A 12989-nucleotide genomic window follows, 5' to 3' on the forward strand; every position below is an offset into this window, starting at 1 on the left:
CGCTGAGTGACATTTCTCTGGGCCCAGGCCTCCCCTCCGCCTGCTCCAGAAGAGAGCCATCTGCCTGGGTTTGAAGCCTCATTCTCCTACCTACATGTGCTTTGTGTCCTTTTGCAAGTTACTTCACCTCTCTGGGCCTCAGTTTCCTCAACAATAAGATGGGGATAATCAGGGTGGTCGTGGGGATGAAATGAGTTAAGTGTTTCAAGCCCAGTAGAGTGAGAGGTCAATAAATATTCACAATGGTTATTTGTCCTCTGTTTGGGGCTCTGGGTCTTGTAACATCAGAAGCAGGGGCTGAAATCACACTGATCCTGGACTGCAGAAACTCCACCAGGCCAGGCCACACATGGGTCAGAGCTGGTTCCTGCCCTCGGCCAACTCTCAGTCTGGTAGAGGAGACAGGAAACCCCAACAGAAAGAGGGTGTAACCACTCTTTGGCTGCTTGAGAGGAATGGTGTGTCTGGCAAGATGGCTAAGGGTAGGGGACATGAGTAAGAGGCAGCAATGGAGAAAGCAGGGTCAGAGCAAGGTGAGGCCCTGGGTGTGAGTGGGGTTGTAAGGCTGTAGTGGGAGTGGGCTGGGGCACAGGAAGAGTCCAGGCCACTTGCTCTTCCTTCCCTGGTACCATCCTGAATCCCAGCCCGGACATTTACTTGGTCTTCCAGGAGACCTATGAAGTCTTTCCACCCCCACCCAATAACCAGTCTCTAATGCTAACTGTGTCTGAAATCCTAATGACCCTCCCATGTCCACTGCCACTACCCTGGCCAAGTCTTCCTGCCAAGATTCACAAAAGCTGTCTTCCCAGTATCCCAAAAGCCCAGCCCTGTCCACTTTAGGTCCAGATAACAGCTGGCTTCCCAGGTCCCTACAAGGCCCTACCTCACCAGAGGCCTCTTTACAGCTCTCCCTGTGTATTTGAGCTGCACACATGCCCTGTGGCCAGGCAGGATGGTGTGCTAGCAGCAGCAGCCCAGCCTGTCCAAACAGGCTCCAGATGCCCGGCTGCTTACCTGTGGATGGCCTGCCCTGCGGGTGTGTGCTCCACCTCCAGCCCTGCCTGCCGCAGGACGTCGATGACAGTGTTGTTCCCCAGAAAGTGACCTGGAACACAAGAGACAGCGTGGTTTCAGACACATGCCAGGCTACCAGTAACAGGGCATGGTCTTGGGTCATCCCTGGGTTTGTGCCTGAGCCAGTAACCTATATCAAAGTAGAGGCCTCGGCCTTCTCAGAGGCATCATGACATACTGGGCAAGAAGTGGCCCAAGTCCTGCTGTTGCTCTCCAGTTGAACCTCAGTTTCCCCATCTGTTAAGTGGAAATAATGGTAGTAGCAAACTCCATGGTTGCTGTGAGAATATCGGGGAACAGTGTTTAGCATGTAGTAAGGACTTACAAGGAGCTCTGGTAGCGTAGTGGTTACGAATTGGGCTATGAACCGCAAGGCCAGCAGTTTGAAACTACCAGCTGTTCCGCGGGAGAAAGATGAGGCGTTCTGCTCCCGTAAAGATTTACAGCCTCGGAAACCCTATTACAGGGTCGCTATGAGTCGGAACCGACTCCACAGCACTTAACAACAACAACAAGGACTTACAAGCATTACCTACTGTATCACTGAGCTGACCCCAGACCTGGACATGGACAGTCCAGGCTGGGACAGATCCCTGTAGTCACACAAGGCCTAACTCAGAACGCCCCATGAGAAACTTGCTTTGAACCCCCCAACCATCTGTGCTCATCCTTCTAAGCTCCAGCTGCAATTCTTGCATCCTTCCCTTAGTGCAGGAGTGAGGTTCTTGGTGTCTGTTTCCTGGATCATGGTTCCATTGCCCTGCACATGTTCTGTGCATGTAACGGGGTCCAAGCATTCCTAGAGTCATTTATTCACCATTCATCCAATACTTATGGCGACCAGGATCTGGATAGTCACAGGGGACTCAGAGAGGTAAAATCTCATCAGGGAAGATTGACAAACCTCACTGACAAAGACAGCAGCATAAAGGAGGTGCAAACATAGAACTGAACCCTCCAGAGGAAACCTAGCTGTGTGTGGGGGAAAGGAGGTGGTCTCCACTAGCTTCCTTGCCCATTATTAATTCATTCACTTAGGATGCACTTGCTCTGTGCTGGGCGCTAAGGGTAAAGAAGTGAATGGTTTGGTGCAGAATTCCCTTCTCATCAGATACAGGCTTAAGTCTGAGAAGACAAAACGAAGCTCTCCCAGACTCTGGTTCAGAAGAGTCCTCAGACCCAATGAACTGCAGACATAGCAGTGGCTGGGAGTCAGCACACTGCCAAACCCTCTTCCTCTCTGGGGTTCAGTCTTCCTCCTGTTCAATGTGGAGAAGAGTAGGGGTGGCTGGCTGGCTCTGCAGCCCCACTCATGGGCAGACTAGACTCTCTCCTCCTGCTCACCATTCATCCCAGAGCCTGGGCTGGGGGGAAAAACTCGGCTCTCTGACTCTAATTGCCTGTGACGGGTGGTGACAGGTGGGAAGCTGGAAGGTCAGCATGTTGACAGCCCTAGGGAGGTCTGAGGAGAACAGAAAGTGGACGAGCTGCAGGGGATGGAGAGATTCCATGGAAAGGGGGCGAGGCTGGGACTGCATTGTGGTTGGACACAGCGTATACACCTCCAGCTTTCCAGCACCACTGGGCTATCTCTGTGACTCCCTAGGGTCTCACAGCCCAGTAAGTTTGCTCTAACTGGCCTGCCACTGTTCTTGCACCTCAGAGTCACTGCAAAAATGCACGGGACTCAGCAAGCGGCACTTGGGTTCTAGACCAGGATCTGCCATACACACTCTGAGATCTTGGGCAGAGTCTTCCCCTCTGATGCCCTCAGTTTCTCTCGCTGCAAAATGGAGGGGCTGGGCTGTCGGATACCTATGGTCTTCTCAAGCTCTGAGGAAGGCTTTTGTTTGACTCCAGCTACCCTTATAGAAATATATTTTTCCTTACTCCGTCCTTCCCTCCCTTCATTTACGTCATTCATTTTAACAAGCAATGACTGAGTGCATATCTTGTTCTGGGCAGTGGTCCTGGCCCAACACTCAGTCTAGAGAATCAGGTGGTTTCAACCCAGGACTAAGCAGAGGGAAACACAGGAGGCGAGGGGACACATAGGGGCATCTAGTCCAACCTGGGACTCAGGGCAGATTTTCTGAAGGAGATATTGCTAGCTATCGGATGGGAGGAGAATTTACTAGTGAGGATGGGAATGGAAGGGCACCCAGGGGTAGGAACAGCATGTGCAGAGGCTTGGAGGCCAGCTATAGTAAGGCATGTTTGGGAAGCTGACAGCAGCAGCGATAAAGACAATGCAGGCATACAGCTCTGACCCTGCCCAGCACTTTGTAGACAGAACAGACCAAGTCTCCCACTCTGTGTGATCCTGAGCAAGTGAATTCCCTGTCCTAGCCTCAGTTTTCCCTTTGACAGAGATTTAGGGATGGCTGTAACACTCTAAGGAGGAAGAAAAATTGGGTGTCCTTTGGAAAAACTCGGAGTGCTGTCTTGAAAGATGAACAGTTCCCCCCTACAGTGGGGCCAGGGCCACCGAGGCACGTCACTCTTGTTTGCCCCCAGAACACAGTCAGGGGAGCTGAAAGGAGGCTCGGAGTGACAGCCACCAGGGTACCGGCTGCAGGACCTTCCTGCCAGCAGCTCTAGGAATCCACTGCTGGCCACAGAGGCAATTCCTTCTGTGCCTCCATGGAAACCTGTTTAAAGACAAGGGCCTCACACCCACCCCAAAACTAGTCCCTGTGTCTGCCCAGCGGACTTCAAGAGCTGCCAGGGAAAACTGCCCTGTTTCCGGCTGTACCAGAGCAGCAGTTCCAAATATTTACGGAGGGCTGTGTGGCTCTCCAAAAAAAGCATTCACCCACAGGGGTCCTTGCCCCAGGCTTCACAGCATGCCTGCTGGGCCCTAAGTAGCAACTAATCAAACATCTGTCTGGGGCCTTCATCCACTCCTCAACAGTTTCAGACCTTTATTGCTTGTCTTATGACCTTCAATAGAAGACTTCACCTGCTTGGGAAAATGCAAGCAATCAAAACAGATTCTTTCAAATTCCCATCCCCTAAGCACTAGACTGCAAAGTCAATTTGAACAGCAAGGTCGATGGTTCAAATTCACCAGCTGCTCCTCGGCAACACTATATAGGGTCACTATGAGTCAGAACCAGCTCGATGGCACTTAATGAATACAGCATTTTTCTAAGAAAGTGGTTCTAGTGGAGCTATGGGATATGCAGTGGATTACTAACCGTATGGCTGATGGTTCAAACTCACCAGCCACTCCTTGGGAGAAAGATGCTAAAGATTTACCAACTCAGAAACCTTAATACAGGGTCTCAATGATTTGGAATCAACTCCATGGTAATGAGTTTGGTTTCATTTATTTATCCAAGAAGGAACCCTATTGGTGCGGTAGTTAAAGTGCTCAGGCTGTTAATCTGAGTCCCTGGGTGGTATAAATGGTTAATGCTAATTGAAAGGGCAGAGGTTCAAGTCCACCCAGGGGCACCTTGGAAGAAAGGTCTGAAGATTTACTACTGAAAACCCTGTGGAGCACCGTTCTACTCTGAGTCACATGAGTCCGAGTCTACATCAACTGGTGGTGCTTGCCTCAGCCATGGCCACAGTCAGTTCCTCAGATCAGCATCTCTTGCCTGAATCCCTGCAGGACCCACTCTACTGGTTCTCCTTAGTTGGCCCTCCACTCTGCTGCCAGAGTGATCTTCCTACAGTGTCATTGCAAGTGACCTGAAGGAAGACCTCTTGGAAGGCAGGGACCATGCCTGACTCATCTTTGTCCCTAGGGCTAGAGAGAAGTCTGGCATAAGGTGGTGGTTTAGTGAAGGTTTGTTGAATGAATGAGTGACAAAACCCGTTATTCCATATCCTTTCCATGATCTCATCCTATCCTCAGGAGACCTGAGCTCACAGATCCCCTCCTCTTGCAGCCTCAGTCCCAACCCTTGGTGATGCTCCTCCGGATTCCACCAATCCCAGGAGGTTGGTTGGCCCGTGGACCCGCCCTGGGTCAGGGCTCAGCACATGCTGTCCCCAGGGGTAAGCAGACATGACTGGGGCTTGCCTCCAAGGTCAGAAATCCTGTAAAAGGCTCCACACCCATCCTGGAACCTGTAGGGAAGGTTGTGGCATGTTTCCAAAGGGGCCCCACAGTACTGGGGCTTAGTCTGTGTGGCTTGCCCAGGCTCCCTGGGTCTCCTGGCCACTGCTCAGCAGTGCCTTCCAGCACTGACAGCTGTTCTCTGGCCAGCTCTCGGCAGGAAGACATGTTCCATTTCATCTGTTGAAGCAGTGTGGACGTGGAGAGGAGGACTGAGAGGGAGGGCAGTGGGGGGTAGGGACATACAGAGACAGGAAGAGAGAAAATATCCAGAGAGAGGCAGAGAGACAAGCAGAGACACTCAGAGAGAAACAAGGAGGAGGAAGAGAGATGCAGGGAGTACAAAGACAAGAAGAGAGACACAAGGGGCACAGGGACACACAGAGCTCCAGAGACAGTGGTCGGGAGAGTGTGGAAAGAAGAGACTCTGGGACAAAGAGAGAAAGGCAGAAAGAGAAACAAGACATCAGGAAGAGACAAGGACAGGAGAAAAAGATACAAAGAGGCAGACCTAGAGAGGGAGGAGGGAAAAGGAGGAAGAGGAGAAAGAAGACAGTGAACCCTGCAATGAAAGCAAGAAGCAAGGTGGAGGAGAGGGTAATTCCACTGGGGGCATCATGGAAGACTTCCTGGAGGAGGGGTGGGATTCAGATGGAGATGGAGGAGAAGGCAGTCAGGGAAGAGAAGTTACTAGAAAAATGTCTGAAGGAGGGATAACAGTTCTGAAAAATGGTAGGGCTGGTTTGGGACCATCTCCTTTGACACCTAAGCCAGGACCTTGCTTAAAGGAGAGTGAAGTGTCCAGGCAGTGTCTGTGCTGTTTCAATGCAGAGGAAAAGGTTTCCTTCTTCTGGATGCAGACAGCCTGTGCCAAGGCATGAGGCTCGGGGAGTAGAATACAGGAGGGATCCAGTTGCTCCACATCTCTTGAACATAGATGGACAACTCCAATGGACCAGGTAGGATGGAACAAAAAATCCTATTCTGGGGTGAGGATAGAAAACTTGAGGTCCAGTCCTGACTCACCAACTAACTGGCTATAGGACCTTCCCCTCTTTGTGCCTCAGTGTCCCTATGGGGGGTTGGACCACATTGGTCTCAAGACCCAGCTTACTGAAGGAGGTGAACAAAAACTCATACTTAGTGAGTTTCATGAGCACAAGATGTTTTTCAAACATGACTTTATTTCATCCTCCCTTTGAGGTATTTCCGGTTTACAGATAAGGAAACTGAGGCTGAGCGAGGAGCCAGGACTTGCCTAAGGCCACACAGATGGTAAAAGGCAAAGCTTGGGCTCTCATCCAAAGTTGTTCTAGTTCACTGCACATTCCCAAACACCCTCTCTGAAGTATTTGTAGTGGCGAGGGATCCCCATGTTCATGTTTTAGGGCAGGAAATTGTCAGGAACATGTGTACCTTCCAAAGTTCACCAGATTGGAGAGAAAACTGTGTGAGTGTTCAGCAAGAACAATGCACCAATTAACAGTGTAATTTGAAGACAGTTTTGAGGGGCTGGGTGGAGGGAGGAGGGGGGAACCAGATGTTCCCACAAAGGCTCCAAAGTAGCTCTGGCTTCGTGTGGCCAGCAGACATGTTCTCTCTCCTGTGAGTGTACCGGTTTTCCAGTTTTCTCCTGCTTGCAAGAGGGATCCCAAGCCCATATTTATGTTCCGTCTGAAATTAATGCAAGGGAAACTTTCAAATGCTAATCTAGCTGCCAGGATCGGTAGGCCGGATATCAAGATACAGCGGCGTTTATTTTCCTGAGGAAGTGTGATGGAAAGGTTGCATGAATGGACCAACGGATGGATGGACTCTTGGGTAGAACCACAGCACTTTTCACCTACAAAAAAGTGTCTGGGTGGGAGACTAGCAGAGTGGCATTTCCTGTCTCCTGCATTTCAGTCCAATCCAGGGCAGGGCTGGGGCCTTTTCTGCCCAGCCAGCAGTGAGATGATACCTCATTTGTACCCAGGCTTGTGCCAGAAGCTGAGACATGCGGTCCCCACCCCTGAGAATATGACAATCTGCAGGAGAGATGGCCATACAAATAACAACAGGGCAGTGTGAGACTTGCAGTGATGGAGGTAGGGGGTTGAAGAGGAAGGAGTTTGGCTTGGACTGGGTGGGCGGGGGGTCAGCAAAGGCTTCCCAGTGGAGGAGATCCCAGAAACATGCTTGCAGAATTAGCAAGAAAGAATTAGCAAGAAAGGGGGAGAGAAGGGAAGACTTTCCCAACAGAGGTTCTGGGATGTTGGAATGTAAAGCGAAGGGCAGGTGGACAATAGTGAGGGTTGGGATAGAGGAACCAGTCCTGGAGCTCTGAATGGAAGTGGGACAGGCAAAGGGGCCCAAGTACATTCTCCCAGTCCACATTCATGGAGGTGTTTAAGAAGAGGATCAATGAGTGCTTGTTTGGGCATCCCTGGACTGGTCATGTTGACCCAGAATCTGACATCCTGCCCTCTAGATCAGCTTTCATTACCTGCTCTTTTTAGAAGCTGCTTGAATTCAGGTGTCAGAAAGAGCCCTGAGACTTCAGCTGGTGAGGCTCTGTTGTCAACTATGCAAAGACGAGAACAATTACCGACAGCAGCAACTGCCCCTACCATCTCTCCAGTGCTTAGACTGTAATGAGTCACTGGCTCATTTAACCTCAGAACAGTAGGCGTTGAATACCTTGTCCAGTGTCACCAGGCAGAAGGAGGCAGCACAGGGTTCTACCCAAGGCCACGCTGTGGCATGGGGCCATGACAGTTTAAGGGACACTCTGTAGAAGCAGCTGCTGAGGCCAGGCCTCTCTGGGCACAGGGCAGGCTTCTCTGGGCTAGGATTTGGGGCTGTTGACCCTGAAAACCAATCCTTTGGTGCTACTAAAATCCCCAGTTTTGGCGTCTTTCATTTCCTGGGACCAGATCATCTTTTAATTAAGATTTGCTTTCGGGACAAGGAAACCTCCCTCATGTACTCTTCCCTTCATCTAAGTCCCTCCTGGATGAGAGCATAAATCAGGGGTTTGACCAGCCTGTACCCTGAAGCCTGAAGCCAACAGCTCTCACTGTACAACCTATACGGGTCCCTGTGTGCCAAGCTTGGGAGCGCTAAGATGGGTCTGAATTGGTCTGTTTTCCCCCAAGGGAGACCTCTCCAAGCCCAGTAATGTCTGTGCAGGATGGTTTGAGGCCAACACAAGGGTACCATGGGGTGAGCCCAAGAAAGATCCTACAATGGGCTCTGTGAACTGCAGGGAGCGGTGCCCAGCATAGGAACCACCATAGTCATGACCCTCATCCTTCACAACAAAAGCAAGAAGCACCTTTCTGAGAATCACAGCAGCCCCGTGAGCCAACCAGACATGGGTAGGGATGGAGCCCACTGCTCTGAGCATCACTATCACTTCAAGCTGAAACCTGACCCTTGGGATTTCCCCAGAGTGCCCTAACTTGGTCCTCAGAGCCCAGTTTTGTTTCCTCTGCCCTGAAAGCCCAGCTCTCTTTGGTGTTGGAATCTTGTCCTTGGGCTTTGAGAATCCCTGGTATGGCGCTATAGGATAAGCACTGGACTGCTAACCACAAAGTTCACAGTTCAAACGCACCAGCCACTCCTCGAAACCCCTGTACAGAGTTGCTACGAGTCATAATCTACTTGACGGACTTTAACAACAACAAGAACAACAAGGTTCAGGGACCCTGAAATAATGATAGCACAAGAGTGGGTATTGGTGGAATGATTGCGTCTACCACTGAATCCCGTGTTCATTTTATAGAGGAGAAATCTGAGGGTGAGACATCCTAAGTAACTGATTTCCCCAATGCTACATGGATCCCAGGAGACCCTAGATGTGGAAACAGTTAATGTGCTCGGCAGCTGTTTGAGTTCAGCCAGAAGCACCTTGGAAGAAAGTTCTGGTAATCTACTTCTGAGAAATCTGCCCTTGAAAACCTATGGAGTGCAGTTCTACTCCAACGTACATGGAGTTGGAGTCGTCTTGATGCCAACTGGGTGCATGTCTCCTATGGAGAAGGGCTGGGTTTTTGACTCAAGTGATCTGGATCTGAATCTTTTCTCTTCATTTACAGTGCCCCACTGCCTTCTCCTTCCCTTCCCCACAGAAATCCTCATTTATGGATAGATCTGCCTAGGCAGCTTCTGGGCAGTGGGCACAATCCCCTCGATTAGAAAATTCAGAGGCATCTCTGTTCCAAAGGGTCAAGGTTGGCTCCAGTGGGAAAAAAGCCAGCAGATGGGAGTTTCCTCTGGCTGGACAGCTGTTCTGGGTTGAAACAAGAACCCTAGCCAAGGATTGCAGCCGCCCAGAGAAGGCGTGCCAACTGCCAGATGTGGACGTGGTGGGGTGGCAGGGCACTTTGAAGCACTGTTGGAAATTCTGATAGCATTTCGGGTGCTGTGGCCTCATGCTCCAGTCTGGGGAGTCTGTAAGGCCCCGGGTGATGGCCCAAGAGAGAAGAAAGTATCTGGGAAAGGGGCTGGTCCTCTCACTCCTGGAGATAGAAAGGCCCCACATGGGGCATCACTGTTTCTCTGGACCCAGCCCTGAGCGCTTAGGGGCAGAAAACCAAGGTGGGAAGAAGGTGGGAGTGGGTTTTGTCCCTAGGAAAGTGGGGACAATTGGCTCTCACCTCCTCCAGTGTTCTGACTTAACAATGCCAATCATGCCAACCTTAGGGGTGGGTGGAAAGACTCCGAGAAGCCACATGAAAGAAGTTTTCATAACCTCGTGCTATTTCCCTTTTCCATTCTAAGGAACCCTGGTGGTTCCATGGGTTAGACATTGGGCTGCTAACCACAAAGTCACCAGTTCAAACCCACCAGTCACTCCCTGGGAGAAAGATGAAGCTGTCTGCTCTTGCAAAGATTTAGTCTCAGAAAAGCAATATAGTAAGAATTGACTAATGACCATGGATTTATTTTATTTTATTTTGAGGGGTGGGGGGCTTGACATAAAGTCCCTGGGTGGGGCAAATGGTTAAGTGTTCAGCTAGTAATCAAAGGTTGAGGGTTCCAACCTACCCAGAGACAGAAGAAAGGCCTAGCAGTGTGCTTCCCGAAAGATCTCAGCCTCGAACGCCCTGTGCAGCGTAGCAGTTCTACTCTGTAACGCTCGAGGTAGCCGTGAGTTAGAATCAACTGGGCGGAAACTGGTTTGGTGTATTTTTTCCCTTGACTTACCTATTTTCTTTCCCTTCTTGCTGCCTCCCCTCCTGCTTAGCATGAGGCCCCTTCTCTCCCACCTTTGACTATATGGTTGTACCCAAAGAACCTGAAGTACCCCATTTCTAGACAGTGCTAAGGTCCCCAAGGTGTGGATGGCTGAGGACAGCAGTTCTATCCAGGAGTTATGTGGGGTCTGAGCACTCCTCTTGCTCACAGATTTCTGATCATGGTGAGTGCATTCATTCATTGAACAAGCAGGAATTGAGCACTTCTTGGTGAGTGCTCATGAAGTATGTGGCCTAGTGTGGAAGATGTCTAGTGGGAAAATCCTGGGGTCTATGGGAGTCTGGAGAGGAGGTCACAAAGCTCAGGAAGGACATTCTTAGCAGAACAGAGAGGCCAGCAGCAGCTGGACGGTTTCTGTTAGAGAAGCTGGCCATCAGGAAGGATGAAGAACCATTGTTTCCCTCCAGTTCTAAGCTTCTCTACTTTCCTGTGGAGCTCTGCTATGGATGTATCAGCTTTTACAGCCGTCAGTCACACTGGGCCTAGAGGAGGAAACCCATTTGACTTCTCTGTCCCAGTTCTTGTGGCCAGTCTCTCTTGCATTTATGTCAAAAGTCTGTCCTCTTTGGATTAAGAACCCTCCCACCTTCATTGTCTTCCCACAGGTGACTTCACCTTTCACTTTATAGACAAATCAGCAGCCATCAGTTGAGAGCTCTGTTTTCTACCACCAAGACTTTCTGTGGGCTTCCTTCTTCCTGCCCTTTGGTCAGTAGTGAAGAGGGACCTTCTTCCACAAACCCTCTGACTCCTATTCTTCCTGCCTTCTCTGAATTCTGGACCTCCTCCCTTCCATATATCATTGACCTTTTTAGTCTATTATATTCTTCCCATCATGCTTTAAGTTACTCACTTCTCTCTCATCTTAAAAAACAGGGGCAGGGACCATTACAGTTACCAACTTTTAATTTTGCCAGGTAAGAACTTTGAGAACCCTATTTACCTTCTACGATCACCATGATTATTGAAAAAACCCAAAGGATGTTTTCGCTCCAAAAACAGTAGAAAGGAATCAATTCCAGAACATAGGATAGGCCTATAAATTGAATACGTTTAGCTTATAAAAAATTCACAACCTTCTACTTACTTTTCTGTTATGTGTAAACCAGAGGAAATCTGAGGACCCACATCTGGAAACGACTGGGCTAGGCAATCTTTGGGGGCCTTTATGCTCAGCCTCCACTCTTCTTGCTCACCTTCTGGGCCTGCATACTGCCTCTAGGGTAGGAATCTAACTCCTTTACTGGCCACAACCACATCTTCGGAGGCAGGACTTCCATTTGGGTCCTCAGATGTGACTTCTGTTTAAAGTTATTGCACTAATCTGTGCCCAGCTACCTGTGCATCTGCTAGCTGATCCTGCTTCCCTCCAGAAGCAGTCAAACTGCACCAAGCTGCAGAAATACCACGGATATTAAAAATAATACCTCTCGTGAGATGTGCCAGCTTAATGGACACCCCTACCTTCAGGGTCATCACCAATTCTGCAGTATCCTGGACTGGAGCCCAAGAGGCTGGGGTTCAAATCCACACTCTGCCTGTATGGTCTGGAGGGAACCATTCATCCTCTCTGGGCCTCAGTCCTCAACCACAAAATGTGTTTAGCAAGACTTAATGCATGCTGTTAATCAAAGAGTCTAGAATGGTGGCTGGCACATAGAAAAGGTTTTCATTAGAAGAGCCCACACACCATGCAATAGAGCTTTAAAGGGTTTCAAATAAGCCTACCTGGCACACTCCTAGAAGACAGGTAAACCCACTGCCATCCAGTCTATGCCAACTCTTACTGACCATGTATAGGGTTTCTGAGATTGTAAATCGTTACGGGAGCAGATAGTCTTAACTTTCTCCTGTGGAACTGTTCGTGGGTTTGAACACCAACCTGGTGGTTAGCAGTCTAGTGCATATCTAAGAGACTGAGGCTCTTAGAGGTGAAATGGCTTTCCCAGGGCCTCTTGGCTGACAATGGTTGTTGGTATTGTTGTTAAGGGCCATCAACCTGATTCCAACCCATAGCAACCCTCTATAGGGTTTCCGAGGAGCGCTTGGAGAGCTTGAACCACCAATCCTGAGGTTCAAACCGACTTTGCAGTCTAGCACATTAACCCACAGTGCCACACCAGGACTCCCAGAGACACGATTTAATCCCAGCCTCCTGACTCTCAAACACTCACCCTTCCCTCTGAACCACCCAGGCTGTCCTCTAAGACTCTGAGGGCTAGACTCTGGAGCAGGGTAGGATGGGGGCAGGCTCACTAGCCCTGCAGAATACCAGGTCACAGAGCCTTTTGGGCTCTTGGCTGGACTCTGAGGCTGGGCTTGGCCTAGAATGGCAGAGTCTCAGCAGGGGCTTGACTTGGACACCAGGCAAATGTGTTTGGCCAATGATTACACTATGGAATATGTCCTCCCAGAGCTCAAGTCCGGGGTGGGAGATCCAGTGTCTTAGAATCATGCTTCTGTTTCCCAGAGACAGTCCTTGACATTGGTACTGAGCATCCTTGGCATGAGCAGTCACATACCTGGGGATGACTAGGCGGACTTCCAATGCCCTAGACCTGGGTGGGGAACATCTAGCCCGCAGGCCATATGTTGTTATTGT

At 50.0% G+C, this 12989-nt stretch overlaps 1 protein-coding gene across 1 annotated transcript in view; it reads right to left on the bottom strand.

The window, feature by feature from the left end:
* Window positions 1-12989, bottom strand: part of TRABD2B (TraB domain containing 2B) — a 377495-nt gene that overhangs the window by 12342 nt on the left and 352164 nt on the right. The window contains exon 5 of the mRNA XM_006839734.1: window positions 1018-1108. Within this exon, the coding sequence (XP_006839797.1) occupies window positions 1018-1108 (91 nt within the window). The remainder of the gene's footprint in view (window positions 1-1017; window positions 1109-12989) is intronic.

The sequence above is a fragment of the Chrysochloris asiatica genome, unplaced genomic scaffold (genome assembly GCF_000296735.1).
Source record: "Chrysochloris asiatica unplaced genomic scaffold, ChrAsi1.0 scaffold00026, whole genome shotgun sequence".
Lineage (NCBI taxonomy): Eukaryota > Metazoa > Chordata > Mammalia > Afrosoricida > Chrysochloridae > Chrysochloris > Chrysochloris asiatica.